We start from the raw sequence: 27,755 nt of genomic DNA on the forward strand, positions 1-27,755 counted from the left end.
ACTCTCAAATCTAGTTATACGAGCACTGTTACACATCCTCAGAGCAGATATAGTGAAACAACCTTTACAATAAGTAGCACTTAAAAAATACTTTAGATACACAGTTACTGCTAATATACTATACCATAGATATAGAGAGATCAGAACATTTGGATTTTTTCAAGAGCACTTCAGCATTTTTCTTTAATTCAGCTATTAGCTTTTCTTGTTCTTTCAAAACTTTTGATTTATTTTCTAGTTCACCCTGTAATTTTAAATAATAGAAGAACAGTTACTTCTCAATTCTGAAACCGGATGCAGCCTTGCTAGCAAACAGATATACAAAAAGGTCCAGACTGTTCAATATACATGAGAAAAAAAATGGGATAGGTACATCAAAGAAAAAAAAGGTTTTACAAATATGGCTTAAAACAGAAATTGGCTATTTTAGTAAACGGTAAAGGGCTGTGCACAATAACATACAGTGCATTGTCGTGTGCAACATTTTGGAAAAATCGAGCAGGACCTATTTTTTGCATTGAGGTGTATTTCACAGCAAGCGGCCCTAACAGCAGGGGGGGGGGGGGGGGGAGAATGAATGGGCTCAAAGACAGAACATTAACTAACCTATCAAGGACTTCATATTTTGTTAAAACAATAAATGGTATTAGAGGATATAACTGATTAGCATTTGGTCTGATTTTATTATGAAAGATGGAGTAGTTTAAAATTGCACTAGAAAAATCTCACCTCTAGTTCTTGATTGTATAACTCTGCATTCTCTACTACCTTCTTTAAATTGCCAATTTCATGAATTAGTTGTGCCTGGAAAGCAATTAGCAATAGGGCAAGGAGCATTAGCAAGAATGGTTGATTAGAAAGCCATCACCAAAGAAATAAACAGGAACCTTCACACAGAAATAAGAATTTTGGTGCAATTAAGACAAAAATTATTCCAGCAACCCAGCAGTAAGAAATTTCTTCCTCACCGATAATCATCTCTTTTCTCCATGACACAGCATAAAACACAAAGACTTGTATACGCTCTCTAGATTCTACAGAGAAATTCACTAGAGGTTTTAGTCCTACTTTTGAGAATTTTAAATTTTGTCAGATTACTGACCCGAAATCATCATGATCTGCATTGCTGGTGGGTGAGTAACTCACAAAAGTATTGTGGACCCTGGTTTAGCATGACAACCAGGTATAAGCATTTTAAAGGAGAAACATTTTAAAGGATTTAATGGCAGCTTTGTATTACATTAGTGCAGATTTTAAAAATGCCTGCCAGTAAGTTCTGGAAAAAGACAAGGCATTAAACCAGTGTTCCAATTACACCTTCAATTAAACTTTACCAGTTTTAGAGAAAAAATTTGGGACTTTTCCGTGAAAACATGTGCATAGAGAAAATGGATGGATTATAAAACATGCACCACAGCAAAGATGAGCCATGCAACTCAGGATCACGTCATTCCATTATACATTCAATAATTTATTCTTGGGAGCATTACTACCAAGATTAAGCTATACTACTACTAAGCCTACCTCACAGCTAAATAACACATGCTGCAGAGGAAGCTTGCACCACAATGGGTTAATGGATTAAAAGCTTTTATTCAAATAGTGCAAAAAAAAAAAAAAATGCAATATTTTAAATAAATTCGGTAGATAAGTAGATTTAGGTGAATTATATAGAATGTGTTGCTCAATAAAAATACATTTGTTTTGCTCTCAGCAACCTTAAACTAAAAAAGCATACACTTGGTGAAGTCTCAATTATTCTCGACTCTGAACTTGAGAAAAAAATAAAATCACAATAGATTTTCACGTTGTACACATGTTAACTGCTTCTATGGCTTTTGCTCGGATAAATTTATATGGCAAGGTTGTAATGTTTATATACAGGATTTTATGTCTGGAAGTGTAAAAAAAAAAAAAAAAATCACATGAAATTTAAACATTTTCAGCGCACATTTTTGTTACATCAAGGAGGTAGTACTAAGAGTTTGATTTACCTCATGCTCTTTTTGCGTTTCTTTCTCCAACAGTTCAAACTCATTTGTTTCATTTTTCTCTTGAAGATATTTTTCCATTACAGCAATTTCTTGTTTCATGCTCTCGTTCTCCACTACAACACTATCAAAGTTCTCCCGCAAAATAGCCAGTTCACTTAGAGCAGTTTCCTAGGACAAAAGAATGTTTATTAATTTTCATTACCTGCAACATTCCACAAATGAAAGAATAAACTGGCACTTACTTTCTCCATCATTAGGGCTTCACAAATTTGGAGACTTTCTACAAAGTCGTTTTGCTGATTCTGAAAAGAAATGCGCAAAATAATGCACAATAAAAAAAGACTAATCTGCAAAGCAAACGCACAATATTGATCACAAGTAACCTGCGAGGCTGCAATGCTGTTCAGAATCAGGCAGTATATTTGAACTCTGTAGAGGCCAAGAGTGACATGGCCCTTATACAAAGATCTAAGATGTTCACTTAAATCACACGCACACTGTTCCACTGGTGCAGTTTTTTTGAGAAGCAAAGTGGAGAATTTTTGAATAACCCTGCAAACTTATGTGTCTTTCTGGTTGATTCTATTTTGCATGCCTTGTCCTTCAGAAAAGCTGGCAAGTTTTCAGAGAGTGCCCTTGGCTCTGAACATGTATGCACTTTAACTTCTATCCGGGAATAGTAAACGTTACGTATGAAAAAACGGCAAAACCAATTTAGAGGTTAGTGAACACAACACCAGTTTCTGAGCTACCCAGAAATAAAAATAAAATAAATGTAAAAAACAAAAAAGGATCATGTAGCGTGCATTTACAATGGGGTACATAGAAATGTAAGCTTATGTGATCGGTCAACGCTTTCAGGGTGCAGTGCTCCAAAAACCTCACTTGCACATACAATAGCTACAGAATCTTGGTTACAAAGGAGACCCTAAAATATATTTTGCAGTTAGCCATCAACTAAATATATTTTGCAGTTAGCCATCAACTATGGAGACTTAATAGGCCTAGTACTTACACCTGTTTCCAGATCTGCTATCTTCTGCTCAAGCATCTGTATTTGCTCTTGACAAATATCATGGACGTGACTTGAAAGGTGTTCCTCTACGCAATTCTCCTGCACTGGCTCTGTCTGTGTGCTTTGTGAAGTATTCGTGTCAACCTGATTTGGTGTAAGATTATTTGAATCCAAATGCTCCAGCTCATTGTATGATCCCAAACCAACCCTTACTTCAGGCATATTTTGTAGCTGATCTTTCAGAGTGGTTATTTCCAGCTGATGTTTTGTTACAAGCTCATCTTTCTCCTCTTCTTTAGCTTCAAGTTGTTTCTTTAATTTTAAAGTCTCTTTTTCAAATGATTCTTTTCTCACAACTTCTGCTTGGAGCCGATTCTCCAACTCTGCAAGTTTCTGCTCCAGTTCTTTATAGTTTGGTGAGGTGAAATCCTTTAACACAGCACTGTATAAAATAGCATAAAGTAACAGTGACAAAGAAGATTATTATATGCATGTAAACCTGCTGAAAATTTTTTATTTTTGTCTTACTGTAAAATCCTTTTCTCTGATGTTCATTGACAGACACAGTTTCAAATCTTCTTGACCATTGAGTTATACTGCCCCCTACAGGAGGAGGACACTAGCCAGAAAAAAGCTTGACTACGCCTATGAGGCAGTCCCAGGGGGTATATATATATATATATATATATATATATATATATATATATATATATATATATATATATATATATATATATATATATATATATACATATACACACACACATACACACATATATATACATACACACCCCCACTCTCCGCTGTAGGCAGTTTTGTTACAAGCAGAAGAAGAAAGAAAGCAAACTCCACAGAGGGGTGGGTGCTGTGTCTATCAATAAACATCAGAGAAATGGGTTTTACGGTAAGTCAAAAATCCCATTTTCTCTTTGGTTCATTGACTGACACAGCGCCTTATCTTCTTGATCATTGGGACGTCCCGAAGCAGTGTCAAACATTAAGGGTTGGGAACAGCAAGAAAAAATTTCCAAGGCTAAACCATAGCCAACCAGGTAACCTGAAGCTCAACCATAAAAAACCGGAGCTCACCTGAAAAAAACAATACACCCTCAAAGAAGACAAGGTCCTCTAAACCGTAGCCTGCAAAACCTTGCGGCCAAAAGAAGAATACGCAGATGCCAACACAACCACCTTTATAAAACTTTGTGAAACTGTGCACAGATGACCAGGGGGCCGCCTTGCAAATACTGGCAGCACAGACGTCTGATGAAACAGGTTTTGAGGATAATGTGCTAAGCATACGCCCCTTCTTTGTTTTATATACTTTGCTTCCTATACTTACAGCCATATTGGACGCCCCAAGTCTTTTGAGGGCAGCGAGGAGCACAATGTTCACATGTAGTAAGATGTCAAGATAGGAGTTTAACACCACGTTGAGACTTATTGCACAGCACAGGAAAATAAACATAGCGACATTTCGTAAACTGAATAGGCCTGAGGCTCCGTTCACATGTAGGCGTTTTGGGGCGTTTTTGGGGAGTTTTTCTGCTCTAGGATCAGCTCTCAAAACGCCCAACAAGACAAATCCTATTCATTTCAATGGCCCCTGTTCACATCTGAGCGTTTTGACGCTGTGAGCAAAACGCCCAAAGCTCAAAAAAGTACATGAGCTTCTTTTTGGGCAGATTACAGGCGGTTTCCATTGGGCTCTATTCAATCTAAAAACGCCTGCACAAAAAACACCTGTAAATCGCGGTAAAAAACGTGCGAAAACGCTACGCTCAGGTGTGAATGTAGCCTTAATACCTGTCTGATCCATCTGGAAATGGTCGCAGCAGAAGCGGCCAACCCCTTCTGAGGTCCACCCGTGAGTACAAACAGTGAGTCTGACTTCCTAAAAGACTTTGTAGCTGCCAGGTACACTCTGATTGCCCGAACCACTTTCAGGGAATGCAAAGCAATTTCCTTAGGATGTTTAGGCCTGGGACATAGGAAAGGCAACACAATGTCTTAATTTGAATGGAAATCAAAGGCGACCTTTGGGATGAGGAACCACCTTATCTCTGTGAACCATCAGGTAAGGGGAACAAAAAGACAAGGCCACCAGCTCTCACACCCTGCAAGCAGCAGTAATAGCAAGAAAAAAAGGCCACCTTCTGGGACAATGTCTGGGAGAACCTTCCGTATATTATTGAAGGGAGGTTAATGGAGAACTGAAAACCAAATTAAGGTCCCACGGCGGTAATGGAGACCGCACTAGAGGAGACAAGTGTGGAACTCTCTGGATAAAAGGTACGCAACAAGGAATGTGTGGCCAATGGACATTAAAAGGCAACCGCCAAGGCCAAAACCTGGCACTTGATGTTAATCAAGGCCAGGAGCTGCTCAACCCCCCGATGAAGGAAAGGGGAGAACCCTAAGAGACTCACATCATGCAATGTACGTCTTCCAAGTACGATGGTAGATCTTCCTAGAGGTAGATTTTCTAGCTTTTAACAGCGTAGGAATCACTGATTCAGACAAAACTCTATCCTTCAGCACCTGGCTTTCAACAGCCAAGCCATTAAAGCCAGCAACTGTAAAAGCAGGATGGAAGATTGGCCCTTGGGACAGCAGATCTTCCCTGAGAAGAAGTCTCCAAGGAACATTGGCAACCAGCCATACCAGATCGGCGTACCAATACCAGCGAGGCCAGACTGGAGCCACTAGAATGACAGGAATCCCTTCTGCCTCAATCCTGCACAAGAGTCTTGAGAAGGGGTAAGGCATAGATCAATCTTCTGAAGGTTCAGAATCCAACCAAACTCTCTCAGAGTACTCTAAAAATTGTCCATCAGAGCAGTCAGAGGCTCCGCTCGCAGAGGAAGATCATCCAGGTACCCCAGTGCCGCGATCCCCCGCTGAGGCAACAATACTAGCACCAGGGCCAACACTTGCGTGAAGACCCAAGAAGCGGAGGTGAGACCAAAGGGTTAAAGCCACAAACTGAAATTGCTCCTCTACCACGGCAAAGGAGGGGAAGCGCTGGAGAGCGGCACATTTTGGAATGTGAAGGTAGGCGTCCTTGATGAATGAGAAAATCCCCCTGATGTAGGGACGCCACTATTGAGCCAATGGACTCCATTTGGAACGTCTGTACCCGCACAAAGTTTAGCGCCTTGAGGTCCAGAATTGGACGTACCTTGCCTTCCTTCCTGGGTACTGTAAAAAGGTCTAAATAAAACCCCTGAAAAACAATCCGAAGTCGGAAACCAGAAGAATCACCCCATGAAGTAACAAGTCATGCACTGCCCCAAAGAGACCCCGTAAGCGACCTGTAGAAGAGTGCAGATGGAAGGGAAGAACCTGTCCGGAGGATAAGACAAACTCGATCTTCTAGCCTGACCGAAAGTCTGTGAACCCACTTGTCCTGTACCAGGGAAGCCCATGGATCCCGAAACCAGCGAAGATGTCCCCCCCCCACCCCAGATACGGGTGAGGGCACCCCTTCATGCAGAGGAAGCCTTGTCGGCAGGTCTGGAAGAGCCTGCTCGTGGCTTGCAAGACCAGGTCCTCTTGGACCCTCCGGTGGAGGCCCTGAAGGGCTTTGATCCCTTGTCTTGAGACCCTAAATTATGTCATCCAAGGAAGCGCCAAACAGGCGAACCCCTACAAGGGGGGAGAACAGATAAGGCCTTCTTGGAAGTCTGGTCTGCAGACCAGCTTTACAGCCAGATAATATGCCGAAGGACCACTGCTGATACAGACAGACTAGGAATCAAAGCAGCTGCATCCAAAGAGGCATCACAGATAAAACTGTAGCCTCTGGCCCAACTAAACTGTAGCCTCTGGCGCCAGCTCCGCAAGGGCAGGGGGAAGTGGTTTCCCCTCCAGGTCCTTGCATAAAAGTTTAGCCCACTCGGTCAGAGTTTGCGACACAAGTACAATATTAAATACCGGTCTAAGTGCCGAACCAGCCAGCGTTAACATATATCGTGCCAGAGCTCTCGCACTCCTATAAGCCGGAACTTTAAAGGCCGGGGACTCCTCAAATCTGAATTAAGGTAGCATTATTTAAACCTGGAAACTGGCGAGTCCACTACAGGTGGGATCGTCCGCTTTTCAAGCAGGGAAGCCTTATACGGATACTGCATAGCAAAAGACTTCGGGAGCACAAGAGTGCGTTTTGGACAGCCCCACTGTTTTGTGACAATGTTGTCAAAGTAGGCGGAAAAGGGAAACACCCTCGCCGCTTTGGAGGGCCTGTGGGTGCCAAAAGGGACCAGCATCTCCGATGCAGCATCAGCCGTATCCTTCATTTTTAAAAGTTTCACGAACTGACACAATCAGTGCATCCACCAGCTCCTTTTATGCATGGCTAGAGGAGCAGAGGAATCATCCTTACTATCTGAGCACTCCAGGTGCGTGGACGCAGAACCAGTAGGGTGACCACGGCCAAAACCGATTCAGGAACTGATGAGACAGACCCAGAAAACAATCAGTGGAGAGCCGCCGACTTCAATCCCACAAAGCGGATGCCAACCAAGGGCCCACAAATAGACCACCTACTGGACCCATAAAATAACAAGGGGGGGATCGCCCTCTAAGCCCCTCCATAGAGGCCTGCATAACAGGAAATAGCCCCCTAAAAGCAGGCAGGGAACCCTGATGGTCCCCCAGCGCTAAAAAGGAGCAGGTGCCCTACACAATAATGGCAGCATGGCTGCCATCAAAAAATTGACTGCCCCCACACTGACACCCCTTCCAAAGGGAGGGGCCAAGCTGGCCGCAAGTCACGGCCTAAATTTTTGTTGCAAGTGGAGGGACCCCTGCCAGGCAGATGCCCAAAATAAGAGTAGGGTTTCAGCTAACCTCACTGGCCCCCCCCCCACAACGGAGGCGCCCAACCCGGCCGCGTGGCCTAAATTTTCGTGGACGCCCAGTTGCTTGGGCTCGAGCCCCAGCGGAGCTGACCACCAAGGGGCAGCGGAGAGGAGGGCGGATGCCCAAATGGAGGGTAGTGGCTTCAGTCACCCTCACTGGGGACGCCCCACATAGCTGCTGACCAGTAAGCTGAAAAAACGGCAACCTAAATTTTTGGCTGGATCCAGCCGCATGAGGCGCAGACCCGCGGATGCTAAACCATCAGCTTCCTCAGCCCAACAACTGCAGCAGGGAGCCCAGAGGACATCCCTGCCCTAGTCACCAACCCCCAGGGTGGCGAGAAACCCAGCCTATAGCTGAGAGTGGGTGTATACCCCCCGGGACTGCCTAAGTCCGTAGTCAAGCTTTTTCCTGCCTAGTGTTCTTCTCCTGTAGGGGGCAGTATAACCCAATGGCCAAGAAGAATCAGGTGCTGTGCCCGTCAATGAACGAAAGAAAAACGGTGTTAGCTCCCACAGCAATATAAAAGCTTACTCTTTTCTGGTTCAGACCTGCTCATTCTTAATATTTCATGAATTAGCCACGGACACTTTTCATGTCCTTCTGAACGCATTATATGGCTAGTTTAGATACAAATAGGTACTGGCACCTTGCCCATGCAGGAAAAGTTATGTGAAGTGCACCACCACCTCTCACCCACCCACCACTATACTCACCATCCCCCCCGCCCTTTCCTATACCATCATCAACATTTAGGGATGCACCGATCCGATATTCGGATCGGATATAGGCGCCGATATGGCCATTATAGCTGGATCGGGGGGGGGGGGGGGGGGGGGGAGATCGGTAACATTGACCGATCCACTGGCCGATCCAGTTTTTGCTTAGTAACGGCTCGGCCATCCCTTACTTGGTGCAGTAGTAGTATGGGATGGGAGCCGCTTCCTGTATAGTCCCGGCTCACAGGCGGAGTGATACCAGATGCATTCCGCCTGTGAATGGAGGAGCCGTACACATGAAGCAGCGGCTTTGCTCTGTACTGCAGTCACTTGCTTTGTGTGTAGCTCTGGATCGGTTCCGGTATAGGCGATTTCACAATGCCAGATATCGGTATCGGGTCCAAAAAAGTCGGATCGGTGCATCCCTAAACATTATACTCAATACCAGTCTTCCTTTACAACGCCTTTCAGCCTGTGCAGCCAGCACTAAAATGACAGGTGTCCGCAACCCAAAAGTATGTTAATGTTACTTCCATAGAAACGTGACAGCACTTGGGCCTACTAATTGGTTGCTAGACCTGAGCACTATCATGGGGAAGGGGGGTCACATGCCCACCATACACAGAATTGATGGGTACTGTAGCTAGCAGCAGAGGTGGAAGGAGAGACTAGGAACTGCTGGAAAGGCGAGTAGAAGAGTCAAGGGTACCATTAGCATCCCCACTGCCAGTTTGCCCTGCATGGACAAGGTGAGTGTCTACTTAGGGCAGCTGTTTATTATGTTTTTAATCAACTTGTTTTTTTGGTCTGCAAAAAAAAAAAAAGGAGAAACGCCTCACACACACAGAAAACATTATACCTGCTTTGAAACTGTACATCAGAATTAAGATCAATCATTGAATGATGAAAAGCAGTCTTCTCTCTTAAAGTGATTCTACTTCCAACATCCCAGTCTGGGTAGAAATCTTCAAATACACGGGTTGTCTCGTCAGTTTCTGAAAATTCTGTGCAAACAGCTGGGGAAAAAAAAAAAAAAAAAAAAAAAGTCACATAGGCAGTCAAAAAAACAAATCAAAAAAAGAACTATGGAACACTAGAAATACCTGGTCAACATACTACATATACTTACAATCGTCATTCTCTGGTATGGTTTGCAAATCAGACAATTTAGCTCTTTTTGGGAAGCCAGCACTTATTTTGGATACAGCATCGAATGGGAAAACACCGGCACCGTAGAGTGTACTTTGTATTTTTTCAGCACCCCATGTAACTCTCCTTTTTCGCTTATGCTTAAAAATGAAATAGAAAAATTCAGTTAATATTTTAAAATCAGAGACCACCTACCCCCCCCCCCCCCCCCACCCAAGAACCAATGCTAAAGTTACTGTATATCTACTAGGGACAATGATATGTGTAGTGTGCATAGAGCAGTGAGTGCACATAACTGCAACTAACATGCACTGCTTGCTTCAAACACAACAGAAATGAGGGGGAAAAGACATTTGGGAGCTCACACAGAACTTTAGAATTAGGAAAACTGTCTGGATGTTCTTTGACAGAATTGTATAAAGAGTGGCTACACAGAATACCAAATCCTTGAGCAGGTAAACTGTAAACATATATATCAAATGTATATCTAGCCGTTTGCCTGGGGCTCTATTACACAGCACTGGTGCTTAGGTTTCAAGGCTAGTTTTAGCAGTTATACTGTATGCAGTTACACATTTGGTTTAATTCTGTCAAAAATAACTTTAGTAGACCGCTTTTATAATGGTTTCTTACCTGTTGATCTTCCTGGGAACTAGCAGAATCAACTACAACATTTTTTAAATTGGATATCCGCTCTTCTTTTTCTTTTTGAAGTTGTTGTATTACTGCCAGTAGTTGGGCATGTTCTTCTTTGGCCATTGCATGTGCTTTTGACACAGAAGACGCCTAGAGAAAGTTTGTTATTAAAATACTAAACAGTGAGTATTTCAGGCACTCCTGCAGACCAAAAACAAACCTGCTTTAGTGAGGACTGACAACTCTGAACACTAAAAAAAAAAAAAAAAAAAAAAACAATGTACGGTATTTACTTACCTCCAAGTCTTCCAATTGCTTTTTTAAATCGGTTATTTCCTTCCTGTATCTCTTCAGCAATGCTTCATCATCCAGCACCTCATTGACATGAGGCTTATTTTTAACATTTTTCGCAGCACTTGCAAACTGAAAGATAAAAAAGAAAAAAAAAAAAAAATCACCAAAGGCTGATTCAGGTGGACTGGCTGGGAAATGCAAAGGAGGAAAGCTTTACTATTTCTTGACTTGGCTAGGAAGGTCAAATACTGTTGGGGTGCTGTTCAAAATGCAGCATCTGATAATGGAGACCAGGACCACTGCAATTTGGTCTACCTCCAAACAAGAATTACAAACCAACTTACAAGACAAAAAAGATACCAGAGCTTTTCTCAGATTGATGTCTGCATTTAATATCATTTACGCTATCTCTGCTGCACACTTACAGTGCCTTGCAAAAGTATTCAGCCCCCTTGAACTTTGCAACCTTTGCCACATTTCAGGCTTCAAACAAAGATATAAAACTGTAATTTTTTGTGAATAAACAACAAGTGGGACACAATCATGAAGTGGAACGAATTTTTTTGGATATTTCAAACTTTAACAAATAAAAAACTGAAAAATTGGGCGTGCAAAATTATGCAGCCCCTTTACTTTCAGTGCAGCAAACTCTCTCCAGAAGTTCAGTGAGGGTCTCTGAATGACCCAATGTTGACCTAAATGACTAATGATGATAAATAGAATCCACCTGTGTGTAATCAAGTCTCCGTATAAATTCACCTGCACTGTGATAGTCTCAGAGGTTCATTTAAAGCGCAGAGAGCATCATGAAGAACAAGGAACACACCAGGCAGGTTCGAGATACTGTTGTGGAGAAGTTTAAAGCTGGATTTGGATACAAAAAGATTTCCCAAGCTTTAAACATCCCAAGGATCACTGTGCAAGCGATAATATTGAAATGGAAGGAGTATCAGACCACTGCAAATCTACAAAGACCTGGCCGTCCCTCTAAACTTTCAGCTCATACAAGGAGAAGACTGATCAGAGATGCAGCCAAGAGGCCCATGATCACTCTGGATGAAATGCAGAGATCTACAGCTGAGGTGGGAGACTCTGTCCATAGGACAACAATCAGTCGTATACTGCACAAATCTGGCCTTTATGGAAGAGTGGCAAGAAGAAAGCCATTTCTTAAAGATATCCATAAAAAGTGTCGTTAAAAGTTTGCCACAAGCCACCTGGGAGACACACCAAACATGTGGAAGAAGGTGCTCTGGTCAGATGAAACCAAAATCAAACTTTTGGCAACAATGCAAAACGTTATGTTTGGCGTAAAAGCAACACAGCTCATCACCCTGAACACACCATCCCCAATGTCAAACATGGTGGTGGCAGCATCATGGTTTGGGCCTGCTTTTCTTCAGCAGGGACAGGGAAGATGGTTTAAATTGATGGGAAGATGGAGCCAAATACAGGACCATTCTGGAAGAAAACCTGATGGAGTCTGCAAAAGACCCGAGACTGGGACGGAGATTTGTCTTCCAACAAGACAATGATCCAAAACATAAAGCAAAATCTACAATGGAATGGTTCACAAACATATCCAGGTGTTAGAATGGCCAAGTCAAAGTCCAGACCTGAATCCATTCGAGAATCTGTGGAAAGAACTGAAAACTGCTGTTCACAAACGCTCTCCATCCAACCTCACTGAGCTCAAGCTGTTTTGCCAGGAGGAATGGGCAAAAATTTCAGTCTCTCGATGTGCAAAACTGATAGAGACATACCCCAAGCGACTTACAGCTGTAATCGCAGCAAAAGGTGGCACTACAAAGTATTAACTTAAGGGGGCTGAATAATTTTTCCCAATTGTTCAGTTTTTTATTTGTTAAAAAAGTTTGAAATATCCAATAAATTTTGTTCCACTTCATGATTGTGTCCCACTTGTTGATTCTTCACAAAATAATTACAGTTTTATCTTTATGTTTGAAGACTGAAATGTGGCAAAAGGTCGCAAAGTTCAAGGGGGCCGAATACTTTCGCAAGGCACTGTACCTGGAAGCAACATCGGCGGTGAGTGCCTATTGCACACGGGTGAAGGCTGGTGGTTTTTAGCACTTTTTTTGAACAGTGTGGCCCTGGATTCACAGGTGTATTTACTTTAATATTCACTTTGTAAACTATATGAACAGTCTTTATCAGGGGTCTCCAAACTATGGCCCTCCAGTTGTCCAGGAACTACAATTCCCATCATGCCTAGTTATGTCTGTGAATGTACAATGCCTCATGGGATGTGTAGTTCCGCAACAGCTGGAGGGCCGTAGTTTGAGGATTCTTGGTCTATATATTAAATTGCACCTAACTGAGAAGTTTGTTTTGAAGAGTTGGTTATCCAGCAGATGGGCACACAGAAGGGCCTCTTACTTAAAAGCTTACTTAATTTGAACTTTATTGCTTCACTATAATTTATTCACAAATTGGAAAACGTGCTTTATAGCGCTAAACTATTTTCTGAAAGCAGACACCCTAGAGAAAAAAAAAAAACAAACAGTGGCAGAACCAATTTTTTGTGTCACGATAATCGCAAAATATCCATAAAACCACATTAAAGTTAATTTTGGGGCACAAAAACTTAATAAAATTACCCAATTTTCTGGTAAAAGATGAAGTTGGATCAAGTAAATAGATATCCAACATGTCAAACAATAAATTTGTGTGTACCTGTGAAATAGTGGCAAACTTAGTACCCTATATTTTCCATAGGCATAGCTTTAAAAGCCCCATATCGGTCATCAGTTTAGAGTAATAGAGGTGGTCTGGTGCTGGAAAAATTGCTCTCACTCAAGCACGCAGAGAAATGCAGCTTGTGTATCACAAATCAACATTTTCATTTGCAGGTGCCCTGATGTGTGCGTTTACGTTTGTATGTGTATATATGTGGGGGGGGGGGGGGGGCCTCAAAATGTTTTCAGACGGGGGGGGGGGGATAGATTTTATTTGGGTGACAACTGACAACGGGGATCCGGAAGTGATGTCATACACATCCCTTCCAGGTCAGGAACAAGATAGGGAGGAGAGCAGGTGTGTGTCTGCTCTCTTCCCTCCCCTCCACCTGCCATGTCGGACCCGGGCCCGGAGATGGGCAAGTAGACCCTGGAATACATAGAAGGTGCACTTTGCAGGCGTGCGTGAAAGCAATCAGGAGGTAGTGGAGCCACCTGATTGGTTCCATCTGACAAGTAACCCCTGCTGCTTGCCCGAAGCAGGGCTAAATGGACAAAGGAAACTATCTGTCCAGCGCCTGGATCTGTATGTCCTGGGCGTCATGCGATACAAATAGGGCATCCCTAGACTTATAAAAGCCCAGGCGCCAGGATGTAATTTCTAATCACCATGGCGACCTGGAGTTCTGCCTTAAGATACACAGAGTGTAGCTAGCAAGCAAGTGGAGAATACTGAAGTGGGGGGACCTGGAAGCAAGAGGCGATCACTGAAATAGCGGTGTCTACTTAAGTAATTTCCAGCAGCATCAGCCATGTAGGACATATACACAATTGCATTGGTCCAAGCTAGACAAAAACTATTTATAACATGCAAATGTCTAGAATTATTCTTTAAGTCTGGACACAATGAAGCATACTGTGAAACTCAAAAGAAGAAGCGGAAGGGGAGAAAAGAGGCAACAAGCCACCAATGGTGTTGCAGGATTTATTCAACAGTGTATATTAAAATACAATAAAATAGCACTTACAAAATTTGCTTAAAACAGGCAAACAAGCACCATGTGGAGCCGCCAGTTCTGAGTCGAGTCCGGACAGAGACCACTGATATGACAGAAGTGCTGCAGAAGCCAGGGATCCAGGCAAACTGCCAGAGAACTACCATGGGATACTCGGGAAAAAAAAAAAAAGGAGCTATCAGATGCCACAGACTCTGTAGCCAATCAGGAAGGCATTTCGGAAGCCAAACTATGCCTCCTTCGTCAGACTGCACTGGCAGCTCCACACGGAGCATGTTATAGGTCTGTTTTAAGTGACGTTTGTAAATGCTATTTTATTGTATTTTAAACATACACTGTTGCATAAATCCTGAATATATAAATCACATATATGTCCCAATACAAAAGTCCAAAAAAGGCCGTAAGTGACAATAGGGGAGACCAATGGGAGCCAGGAATGACGACTTCCAATAGTTACCTCCACGAAAACAGCCAGCACAGGATCTACGATGAGTATGCAAGAAGGCTATGGAAGCCAGAAGAGGCGTACCAACGGGCTGTCGCGCCAGTCTCCACCTCCATGGCAACCGCTCACACAAAATCGTCACAACGCCGCGAGACCCAAAAGGGACCAGATAAAATCTGGGGCTACATTCTCATACAGAGACCACAGAGGGAGGATATAATCACTTCCTAATATCCATCACAAGGATGTGCCAAGTATGAATACATTAAAGTGTTCTATTGGATTTAGGTCAGGCGAGTGTGGGGGCTATTCGATGGTATAAAATTCCTTTATCCTCCAGGAACTGGCTGCATACTCTCACCACATTTTTATTTATTTCAGGTTCTTATATAGTGATGTCAATTTACGCAGCGCTTTACATATACATTGTGTATTCACATCAGTCACTATCCTCAAGGAGCTTACAATCTAAGGTCCCTAACGGACATTCATATCTACACATACCAGGGCCAATTTAGACAGGAGCCAATTACCCTTTTAACCTACCAGCATGTCTTTTGAGAGTGGGAGGAAACCGGAGTACCCAGAGGAAATCCAAGCGAACCTTTTGCTGCTAGGGGAAAGTGCTAACCACTACACCACTGTGCCACCACATGAGGCAGGGCATTGTTAACCACCTCCCACCCGGGCCATTGTAGATATACGGCCGGGTGGGAGTCTCGTCCTTCTGAACAGACGTTCCGGAACGTCCTTCAGAAGGAGAGAGATCGCGCCGCCGCGGTCACGCGCAGCGGCGCGATCTCGATGTGCCTGTGCCCCTCGGACACAGAGCAACAAGACTCGGCAGGAGGGCCCTGTGATTGGCCCTCCTGATCACATGACGGCTGTGTCCAATCACAGCCGTCATGCAATGTAAATAGAGCCGTTGTAACTGCTTGGATCTCTTCTCCTCCTGACAAGATCCTGTCAGTGAGGAGAAGGAGAAGATCGGTGCTGCAGCCGGGGGTGATCAGTGAGTATTTCTAATTACTCACTGATCACAGGGGGGGTCTGTGCTGGTAATCAGAGCATTGATTACCAGTGCAGCCCTGGGGGGAGGAGGTGCCACTAGAGCCACCAGGGATGCCCACCCATGACCACCAGGGATGGCAAACAGGGCTCAGAGAGCCTGGCAGTGGTGCCCCCATATCAGTGATGCCCACCAATGCCCGTTATTGCCATCAGTGCCGCCGCCCTCCAGTGCCCCACATCAGTGCCGCCCCATCAGTGCCGCCCCATCAGTGCCGCCCCATCAGTACCGCCCCATCAGTGTCTCCTCATCAGTGTCTCCTCATCAGTGTCTCCTCATCAGTGTCTCCTCATCAGTGTCTCCTCATCAGTGTCTCCTCATCAGTGTCTCCTCATCAGTGTCTCCTCATCAGTGTCTCCTCATCAGTGCCTGTCAGTGCGGCGTCATCAGTGCAGGAAAAAAACATCTATTTACAAAATTTTATAACCTAAACAAAAAAACTTTTTTTTTTTTTTTTTTAACTTTTCGGTCTTTTTTTATTTGTGCACCAAAAAAAAAAAAAAAAAAAAACCTGGCGGTGATCAAATACCACCAAAAGAAAGCTCTATTTGTGGGGAAAAAATGACGCAAATGTGGTTTAGGTACAGTGTTGCATGACCGCGCAATTGTCATTCAAAATTCAACAGCGCTAAAAGCTGAAAATTGGTCTGGGAAGGAAGGGGGTTTAAGTGCCCAGTATTGAGGTGGTTAAGCACCAGGAGTAACTGTACTGATAGCTTTTGTTTTTTTATTGTTTGTTATTTTTGTTTTGTCACATTTTTTTTTTTTAGCTTAATCTAGCTTAAACCCTTTCATTACAGGGGAAAATCACCCAAGTGAGTCACAGACAACAGTTAAAAATCTGAGAAGTTCTAACCCTTTCCTATTTTACTCAAAAAACTGGAATAAATTGCTTTTTGGAGCTATATTGATATGACCTACCTAACAAATACAACTGAGGTGATGTAAAACATATTGCCTTCTATCATTTGTTTTGTTAATCTTTGATTAGAAGAATAATTTAATCACCAACTAGAATCAACCCCTGAATGTTAATTACCTGGAGTGTGCTGAAGGTTTCATCAAAGGAAACCGGCGTAATAGTACAGATTATTACTGTTTTTGTATTTCCACCCAGAGAATTCTGAAGAATCCTTGTCAGCTTGCTGTCTCTGTAGTTGATAAATGCTCTGAAAAGAGTAGAGACAAATATGCACCAATCATGTTTTATTCAAATATAAGAAATCCTCAACTTGAATGTAAGAACAACATAACATGCTATCCACATACAGTACTTACCCAGGCTGATCATCACTAAGTTTCTTAATGACTTGCCCAAGGATGAACAAACTGCGGTTAATATTGCACCCTTCTTTCAACCTTACACCTGTTGAATACATAAAAAAAAAAAAAAAAACACACACATAGCACAAATTGTCCAAGTGAACACCTCTTATACATTTTTTAAATACAAATACAATACCTTCTGCTCCAGTTTGACTTGCTCTTTCACTGCCAGCCAAATCAACAAGATTCTGAGAGGTGGGGGGGGGGGGGGGGTAAAATAAATAAAAATATATATATTATATAGACACACAAACACTTCATTTAAGGTTTTTATTGATTCAATCTATATCCCTCTCTGTATACATACACACATATATATATATACATACATACATACACACACATTTTATATATATATATTATATTATATATATACACATACACACACAGTATCCAATAGGATACTGCATGCTTCGTTAATTTCAGGTGGCGCTTTTTTTTGGCCAGGCAGTGTATAAGCTAATGATGTGTGCTTGGGGTTACAAATATTTTGACATTACTTTGATTGTACAAAACAAGAAATCCAGAACTAGACACTTGGTGAAAACAAAATGGCAAGGTTTAAAATAGCTCACCAGGTGAGAAACCATAACTGCTCCATCACAGCTCTCTGAATTGCCAGGGTCATTGCTCTCTCTGCTTTCAACAATCTGTTCCAAGTGAGAAAAATTTTATAAGGCATGCTTTAAAGGTTTACTTTCAATCATTAGCTACTACTATATTATTTTATTTTAATCATGTATAGTAGGGCTGCAACTAACGATTATTTTCATAATCAATTCGTTTGCCGTTTTGATTAATTGGATAACCTTAAAAAAAAAAAAAAGTGGTGTATAAAATATAGTTAATATGTAAAAGTTAAAAAAAAAAAACAAACACACACACACACACACACACACCAAGACAATTTAGGCCTCATGCACACTGGACGTTTTTGGAGCTGCCGTTAGCAGCGTCAGACGTTTTTTTTTTTGCAGCCCGAACGGCCTGGTTTGGAACCTGGGGGGGAACCCCACGCTGTTTTTTTCCCCATTTTGGCGTGGAGTTCCCCCTCAAGATTCTCACAGCGCAAGTCGCGCCGCAAGTCGGATCACCCTGATCCGACTTGCGGTGCGACTTCCATTCAAATCAATAGGCTCCCATAGGGAACCATTGATTTTGAATGGAGGCAGAAAAAACGCTGCTAAAAGCTACTGTGGCCAAACGTGCAATAACGCTAATGGAAAAAGCTACTGAAAGCACGTTTTTACAGCTGCTTTTTCCCGGCGTCAAGAAACAGCTTTGGAGCACGTTTTTATGACGCCCTGTGTGCATGGAGCCTTTTTCTTAAATATCTATATGCAGTGGTAAAAAAAAATAAATAACCTGCTATATGGTTAGGGAGAAAAATCTGTAAGGCTGCATTCACACTTGAGCGTAGCGTTTTTTACCGCAATTTTTTCAGGCGTTTTTCATTGACATCTATCAAAAACGCTGGTAATCAGCCCAAAAAGAAGCTCATGTACTTTTTTCAGCTACAGGCGTTTTGCAAAACGCTCAGATGTGAACAGGGGCCATTTAAATGAATGGGGTTTTACTTGTTGGGCGTTTTGGAAGCGTTTCTTTTGAGCGTTTTTGGAGCTGAAAACGCCCAGGTGTGAATGGAGCCTAATCCACTCTGAGAATGACAGAAGAGATATACTGTATATACTAATAGAGGTTGAATCTGGTAAAGATCATCAGACTCAGATCAAATTTATTATTTAAAGAAAAAAAACATTAAAGATTCTTTTGCTGATTTTTAGACAAAAATGCAATATATTATGTATGACCGACTCCCTTGTCATAGGCAGGTGGCTTGATAAAAAGCTACCTGCGCCTGCTGACACTTATGCTGGCCATACAAAGAAAAGGTCTTCCTTCAAAAACAATTTTCATTTTTAGAATGTTTGATTTTCTAAATCGAATGAGCAGAAAAGAAAATGTCTTGGTCAAAGAGATTTTCAGACAGCGTATGTGGTTTTCGTTCAGAAATTACATTGATTTTAAAACAATGTTAAAAGCAAGTGAAATTTCCAAACAACATGCTTTTATTCAGCAAATGTTCAAAGATTTTTTTGTCCAAAAATCAATAGGTCTATGGCCAGCATAAGGCTCGGTTCACACTTATGCAGCTTGCTTTTGATCTGATTCTGCAGTGCTTTTTGCTGTGCGTTTTTACACACACACTATTTTGCTGCGATTTGCATTTTTTATGCTTTTTGCCAATTTGTTGCTGGGCAGATTAAAAAACGCAAATCGTGGCAAAAAACACACTACATGCTTTTCTGCATCTTTATTTAAATCTATTGAACCAAAAGAGCAAAGAAAAGCACTGTTTAGCATTGAAAAAAAGTCCTTGAACGTTTCCAAATATGCAGCGGCTGAAAAAAATGGATTTTTGTAAGATCTTACCGTAAAATCCTTTTCTCTTAAGCTCATTGACAGACGTAGTCTTCTTGATTCTCAAGAGCTGGGTTATGTTGTCTCCGCAGGAGTAGGACTAGGCAGAAAGACAAAACGTTCTGGCTCCACCTTAGGGGCAGTCCCTGAGGGTATATCCTCCCTCTCTCTGCTACAGGGAATCAGTTCTGTTTTAAAGCAGTACAGAGAATTTAACCCAACCCAACTCAATGATAGAGGGGCGGGTACTACGTCTGTCAATGAGCTTAAGAGAAAAGGATTTTACGGTAAGATCTTACAAAAATCCATTTTTCTCTATCGCTCATTGACAGACGTAGTCTTCTTGATTCTCAAGAGCTGGGACATCCAGAAGCAGTGCCACAAATGAGGGGTGGGATTGACAAAATCAAATCCAATCTAGAAGGCCCAACCGGTGCCAAACTAGAAGTTTTAAAGGCTCATTATAAACAGAGAATGAGACTAAAGAAAAATTTTCCAACGGAAAAAACCCTCGAGGTAGACCACTGGTCTCCTCAAATTGCGGCCTGCAAAACCTTGCGGCCAAACGAGGCATCAGACGATGCCTTTCCATCAACTTTATAATGTTTAGTAAAGGTATGCACCGACGACCAGGTAGCCGCCTTGCACACCTGGACCACTGACGCCTGATGGCGAAAGGCCCATGACGCACTAAGTGCCCGAGTGGAGTGCGCCTTAACAGGGAACGGGGGCTCCCGACCCTTAATAGAATAAGCCTGTACTACCGTCTGTCTGATCCATTTGGAAATGGTCGCGGCAGATGCAGGCAACCCCTTTTTGGGTCCATCTGGGATCACAAAAAGTGAATCCGTCTTGCGAAACGAGTCTGTCGTTTTCAAGTATACCCTGATCGCCCGGACCACATCCAAGGAGTGTAAAGCAAACTCTCGCGGATGACTGGGCTTAGGACACAGGGAAGGTAACACAATTTCTTCATTCAGATGAAATTCTGAAACCACTTTTGGTAGGAAGGATGGATTCGGACGAAGAACCACCTTATCTCTATGAACCACCAGATATGGTGAACGACAAGATAATGCGGCCAGTTCTGACACCCTGCGTGCAGAAGTAATAGCCACCAAGAAGGCCACCTTCTGGGACAACGTAGGTAGAGGAATCTCCCTAATATCTTCAAAGGGAGGTTTCTGAAGAACCGACAACACTAAATTAAGATCCCAGGGGGGTAACGGCGCGTGCACTGGCGGAGCCAGATGTCGCACCCCCTGGATGAAATTCCGCACCAAGGAATGAGTAGCCAAAGGCTTCTGAAAGAAGATAGCTAATGCTGAGACCTGACCCTTGATAGTACTCAAGGCCAGTTTCTGCTCAACCCCTTGTTGCAGAAAAGCCAATATTCGACTAATCGAATAAGACCGAGGACGGAACCCCAAAGGTTCACACCATGCAATGTAAGACTTCCATGTGCGATGATAAATCTTTCTGGAAGTCGCTTTCCTTGCTTCAACTAGAGTAGGAATAACTGAAGCTGACAAACCTTTGTCCTTCAGCACCTGGGTCTCAATAGCCAGGCCGTTAAAGCCAGCGATCGTAAAGCAGGATGGAAGATCGGTCCCTGAGACAGTAGATCCTCCCTGAGAGGAAGTCTCCACGGGACGTCCGCCACCAGTCTGACCATGTCGGCGTACCAAGCTCGACGAGGCCAGTCCGAAGCTACCAGAATTACTGGAATTCCTTCCTCCTCTATCCTGCGAAGAAGTCTTGGCAGTAACGCGAGAGGAGGGAAGGCATACATTAGCTGGTATTGCCCCCACGGGGCGATCAGTGCGTCTGCGGTTTCTGCTAGAGGATCGCGGGAGCGAGCCACGAATCTCTGAACTTTCCTGTTGAATCGTGATGCCAACAGATCCACATCCGGGGTGCCCCACCGTAGGCACAACTGGTGGAAAACGTCTGGATGGAGGGACCATTCCCCCTGATCCAGAGTCTGACGGCTGAGATAATCTGCCTGCCAATTCTCCACCCCCGGAATGAACACCGCAGAGATTGCTGGAACAAATCGTTCCGCCCAGCGAAGAATGCAAGCCACTTCTTTGGCCGCTCGGACACTCTTGGTGCCCCCCTGGTGATTGACATAAGCCACGGCCGTGGCATTGTCCGACTGGATCCGAACCGGGCTGCCCTGGAGCTGCTCGGTCAAGTGAATCAGACAAAGTCTGATCGCTCTCAGTTCCAATACATTTATCGGTAACCTGGATTCTTCCGGGGACCAAAGTCCCTGGACAGATAACTGACCGAGAATTCCTCCCCATCCGGATAGACTGGCATCCGTGGTCACTATCGTCCAATATATTGGCAGAAATGACTTTCCCTGGCTGAGCATTGGAGACCGAAGCCACCAGACCAGAGACTCTCTGGTCTGTTTGCTCAATCGGATCTGATTGTCCAGGGATTCCGGATTCCGATTCCATCTGAGAAGAATCTCTTGCTGAAGAATTCGGGTATGGGACTGGGCAAATGGGACTGCTTCGAACGAAGCCACCATCAACCCCAGAACCCTCATGCAAGTCCGAAGGGAAGACCAGCTGTTGGACAGTAACAACTGGACTGCTGATTGAATCTTTCGGAGTTTCCCTACCGGAAGAAAAACTCTTGTCTTGACTGTGTCTAAAATTAGACCCAGATATTCGAGCCTCTGGGTGGGAACCAGAAATGACTTTTGCTGGTTCACCAGCCACCCGAATTCCTGTAAAGAAATCATAGTAATTTCTATGTTTTGTAGCAAGGTCTGAGGAGACTCTGCATGAAGCAGAAGATCGTCTAGGTAACCAAGGATCGATATGCCTCTTTGGCGCAGAAGTGCCAACATTGGGGCCAACACCTTTGTGAAGACCCGCGGAGCCGTGGCGAGACCGAAAGGTAACGCCACAAACTGATAGTGGTTCTCTTCTACGGAAAAGCGTAGAAACCGCTGATGTCCTGCGAAAATGGGAATGTGAAGATAGGCGTCCTTGATGTCTATGGACGCTAGGACATCCCCTGGATGCAGGAAGGCTGCTACTGTGCGAATGGACTCCATTCTGAATCTTCTTATGGACAGTAAGGAGTGATAAATATATGAAAAATTAAAATCCTATAAATACACTCACCCTGCGCTAAAATCAATAAGAAGGCACAAGAATAAAATCAATAATAACGACTTGACGTCAAAGCAGCTGCTATAAAGGATAAGATCAACTACAAAAAGGTGTCCGATAATATTAAGAAACAAAATAATATATTCAAACACTAGCAGCGCTAAATAAACAAACTAAGGAATAAAATCCAAAGTCCTTAAATGGGTATTTCCAGGTCATGTGGTGAGTTGGTTAGACGTAATCCTTTTATCACAGGGAGGGTGTGAGGGGTCCTGGCCGTAGCACCTGATTTCCACCACCACTTTGTGCTCCCCCCCCTATTCTTAAAACTCACCAGAGAATGGTGAATCAAGATCCTTCAAGGAATTCCACCACTAGATTCCAACATTGGACACTGGACCACTTTCCTCTATTTGGCTGTACAATCTCCTCCGTTGCCAACAAAACATGTAAGTGAACAAGAGTGGGGCGACAATAGTGTAATTCCGCCAATAACGTTTATTAAACACTAAAAACAACCAAAAGTAGCCCCGCTCCCCTCAGGATGTCTACTTACAGGAAATAATGAATAATGAAGGCATTGAGTAAAATATAATGTAAATTCCGCTGGATCCCTCTGTAACCAAACCTTGTGCAATCTGGAGAGGGCTCCGGCGTATATGTAGATGTCCTTATGCGACCGCGCACGACGGCTCTGACGCGTTTCGTCCTCCGACTTCCACAGAGAGCCCGTGTGCGCGGCGCGGTCGTAAGCTATTTATAAATGTGCCGGCAAAGGCGCACTCGCGCCAAAACCAGCGTCACCCGGAAGTAAATGCCCATTACGTACTTCCGGTAATGGTCACTTCCGGCGTATAGACCCGCTCCGCCCCGCGTCACAGCGCGGGACTTGCGGCACGCCGGAAGTGCATCATTGATGTAAACATCCGGTCGGCTTTGATGACGATGCTATAGGAAGATACCTCCCTATGCTGAATGTCAAATCTCGCGTCTCACAGACATGAAATTCAACACATCTCCGCTCATGGGGGGTTGTCATCTAGCCGCATCCTTATACCAAATCACAGGAAATCCTCAGGCCAAAGATCCTGGATTTCCATGTGTTTCCGGCACATTTATAAATAGCTTACGACCGCGCCGCGCACACGGGCTCTCTGTGGAAGTCGGAGGACGAAACGCGTCAGAGCCGTCGTGCGCGGTCGCATAAGGACATCTACATATACGCCGGAGCCCTCTCCAGATTGCACAAGGTTTGGTTACAGAGGGATCCAGCGGAATTTACATTATATTTTACTCAATGCCTTCATTATTCATTATTTCCTGTAAGTAGACATCCTGAGGGGAGCGGGGCTACTTTTGGTTGTTTTTAGTGTTTAATAAACGTTATTGGCGGAATTACACTATTGTCGCCCCACTCTTGTTCACTTACATGTTTTGTTGGCAACGGAGGAGATTGTACAGCCAAATAGAGGAAAGTGGTCCAGTGTCCAATGTTGGAATCTAGTGGTGGAATTCCTTGAAGGATCTTGATTCACCATTCTCTGGTGAGTTTTAAGAATAGGGGGGGGAGCACAAAGTGGTGGTGGAAATCAGGTGCTACGGCCAGGACCCCTCACACCCTCCCTGTGATAAAAGGATTACGTCTAACCAACTCACCACATGACCTGGAAATACCCATTTAAGGACTTTGGATTTTATTCCTTAGTTTGTTTATTTAGCGCTGCTAGTGTTTGAATATATTATTTTGTTTCTTAATATTATCGGACACCTTTTTGTAGTTGATCTTATCCTTTATAGCAGCTGCTTTGACGTCAAGTCGTTATTATTGATTTTATTCTTGTGCCTTCTTATTGATTTTAGCGCAGGGTGAGTGTATTTATAGGATTTTAATTTTTCATATATTTATCACTCCTTACTGTCCATATTTTAATTTTTAACCCCGCTGCTATGGATGCAATATCATTCTTACAAGATAGGCAACTTGAAATTGATGATATATTTACTGAAGTGTTAGAAACTGATGCTTCACAGGACCTCATGTCCAACTTGAATATCTTGGGTTATACCCTGGAGAAACAAGTGAGGACATGGTGGGACATCTGTACCTTTGAAAAGTACATAAAAGAAAAAATCATCATGAGGAGCCTCAGGTGGGAGGTGACTCCGCAAGATGCCCTCGATGATGCTAATTCTTCTAAAGAATGGCTGGATTTTTTTAATAATGTAGGTGTTAAATTACAGGAATTAATTTTGAAAAGAAAGAAATTAAAAATGAAGACTCTAGAAAAGAAAATTGCGGATTTGAAAAATGTTTTAGATAAGGATAAGGATTCACCAGTTGTTTTAAAATTTAATGCGGATATAAATAAAAAATTACAGAAAATTGATAAAGATACACACAAAAAGAAGGTAAAAAAAAAAAAAAAAAAAAAAAAAAAAAAAATACTATAGGGATTCAGGGGACTTTAAAAACAACTCTATATATCTCTGGCAAAATCCAGGGACAGTCTCTAATCAGAGACCACCCACTAATGAAAGCATGCCAAGGGGACAATCTAATGTCCAAGTAACCACTTCAGGACCTAGTACCCCTAGAGTGGTGTCAAAACCTGCCCCTGGCTCGCAAGATGTACGCCCAAAAAATCCTAATAAAACTACTAATAGAGGAGCTGCAGTCGGGAATTGGAATCAACGATTAGACCCTGGTGAAGGACCGGGATATCAGTCTAATATGAGATGGGATTCCCCTTATAGGGTCCCCACTCAAAATAGATATGATCCCTTAACCCAATACAGTGAGTATAATCCTCCCCCCCCAAACCCTCCCCACCCTTTTCCATGGAGAGGTGGAAGAGGCAGGGGTGGGAGAAGGGGCGGCAAACCCTGGCGGGGGAAACCCCTTTATTGGGGCCCTCCACAAACACAGGGAATTTACAACCCTCATTGGAGGCCACAATTGGATCTCCAGCCACCCATAAGAGACCGTCCGCGAGAGGATGTAGAGCAGGACGCAGGGAACAAAAAAAGAAGATTGGACAGCGATTAGATGGAATTTACAACTTGGCTGAAGTATCTCTGACTGATAAAGAAATTAACATTTTACATGCTGGTCTGAAGTGTGCTAAGCAAAGGCCCGTTAATAAGTTTAACGTGTACATAGATTTGCACAAGTTTGTAAGGAAGATTAACCTTAAAAAATACTATTTGAATCCCGCAAGAGCGATAGGAGCCCCCAAAGCTGGTTTGGCCAACTATACAGTGGGTACTGATAGCGGCCTTAAGAACAAATCGCTTTTTAACCCCCAACAGTCATCCAATCAACATATAGAGGTATTTAAAAACCTCGTAATTAAAGATCTGAGGCAAATACCCAATAAGAAGGGTGTAAATCCAAGGCACATACAAGAGGGGCTGGAGGCTCTTGAAAAAAGAAAGGATGTTATTGTACGGCCGGCAGATAAGGGAGGCGGGGTGGTATTGCTTAAGAAAGAGTTCTACCTTACCCAACTTTCCACAATGTTATCTGACAAGGATACATATAGGATCTTACCAACCGATCCCACCGTACAATACAGACGAGAGCTGGGGACATTGGTGAGTAGTGGATATGAAAATCATATCATAACTAAGAAAGAGAAACAATACCTAGTACCCAGCTTTAGCCGCATTCCAACCATTTACACGCTGCCCAAAGTCCATAAGGACCAGATTAATCCCCCAGCGAGACCGATAGTGAATGGAATCCAGTCAGTTACAGCTAGGCTTGGAGAATACCTTGACTCCTTCCTACAAACAAGTGTAATCCAACTTAAATCTTACTTACGGGATACCAAAGCGTTCTTGTTAGCATTAAGAGAGGTGCAGTTACCAACTAACCAAGATGTTTTCTTGGTTACTGGAGATGTCTCCTCTCTATATACAATCATACAACATGACGATGCCTTATTAGCATTTAATTGGGCATTTAGCAAACGGGACGACATCCCAGATATCCAAAAGCGGTTTTTGAGGGATGTGCTAGACTTTTGTCTATCTCGAAATTACTTTTGGTTTGACCAAGTGTTTTACCAGCAGCAGAGAGGGGTTGCCATGGGGGCCAAATTCGCTCCGAGTTTGGCCAACATCTTTATGGGTGAGTGGGAAGATAGGTTCATTTATGCAGCCCAGCATGAAGAGCTGATCTTATATCGCAGATATATCGACGATCTGTTCTTCCTGTGGGCTGGTTCTGAGTCCTCACTACAGTCATTCTGTGACAAATTGAATGATAACCGGAACAACATAAAATTGGACTTTAATTGGAGCCGAGAGAGTGTCCACTTTCTGGATGTGGAGATATCCATCTTGGAAGGTGGGCTGAGGACTCAAGTTTTCTTCAAGCCCACCGACCGAAATGGGTATCTCCCTGTCCATAGTGGACATCACCATCAATGGTTATCTAATATCCCCAGGGGACAGTTCCTTCGGGTTAGAAGGAATTGTACTCTAGATGAGGATTATAGGACACAGTCACTAGTTCTTAAGCAGAGGTTTGTGGAAAAAGGTTATCAAGAGAGCAAACTAGATAACACCATTAGGGAAATAGGTACTCTATCCCAAGATGAATGTCTAACAGACTCGGTGAAGGTTAGAACGCAAACACATGAATGGAGTTTCATCTCACAGTATAGTGCCCAATACCGAGAAGTAGAAGAGATTGTGAACAGGCATTGGCCGGTTCTGTGTATGGACAAAGTTTTGAGAGAATTTCTACCTGAGCGCCCAACCTTCATATATAAAAGGGGACCGACTTTTGGCGACGAGGTAGTCAAAAAAGTGTTGGACCCCCCCGTAAGACCGAAGATGTTTTGGGACAATTCTACTGGCTTCTTTGCATGCAGGAGATGTAAGTCCTGTAAACAGGTCAATACCCATTTAAGAAACTTCACAAGTTTCTCTTCACCATCAAATGGACTTACTTTTACAATCAAAGAGT

General features: G+C 43.2%; 1 protein-coding gene across 1 annotated transcript in view; it reads right to left on the reverse strand.

The window, feature by feature from the left end:
- CENPE (centromere protein E) overlaps positions 1-27,755 on the reverse strand; it is a 328,099-nt gene that overhangs the window by 252,330 nt on the left and 48,014 nt on the right. The window contains exons 8-20 of the mRNA XM_082248665.1: positions 17,801-17,875; positions 17,362-17,413; positions 17,178-17,265; positions 16,939-17,068; positions 10,674-10,799; positions 10,374-10,526; positions 9,721-9,880; positions 9,451-9,607; positions 3,010-3,451; positions 2,237-2,296; positions 1,995-2,162; positions 730-804; positions 125-244 (exon numbers count right to left, since the gene is read on the reverse strand). Of these exons, the coding sequence (XP_082104791.1) occupies positions 125-244; positions 730-804; positions 1,995-2,162; positions 2,237-2,296; positions 3,010-3,451; positions 9,451-9,607; positions 9,721-9,880; positions 10,374-10,526; positions 10,674-10,799; positions 16,939-17,068; positions 17,178-17,265; positions 17,362-17,413; positions 17,801-17,875 (1,806 nt within the window). The remainder of the gene's footprint in view (positions 1-124; positions 245-729; positions 805-1,994; positions 2,163-2,236; positions 2,297-3,009; positions 3,452-9,450; positions 9,608-9,720; positions 9,881-10,373; positions 10,527-10,673; positions 10,800-16,938; positions 17,069-17,177; positions 17,266-17,361; positions 17,414-17,800; positions 17,876-27,755) is intronic.

Source organism: Pelophylax lessonae (assembly GCF_965119305.1).
Source record: "Pelophylax lessonae genome assembly, chromosome: 1".
In the NCBI taxonomy this organism is placed as follows: Eukaryota; Metazoa; Chordata; class Amphibia; order Anura; family Ranidae; genus Pelophylax; species Pelophylax lessonae.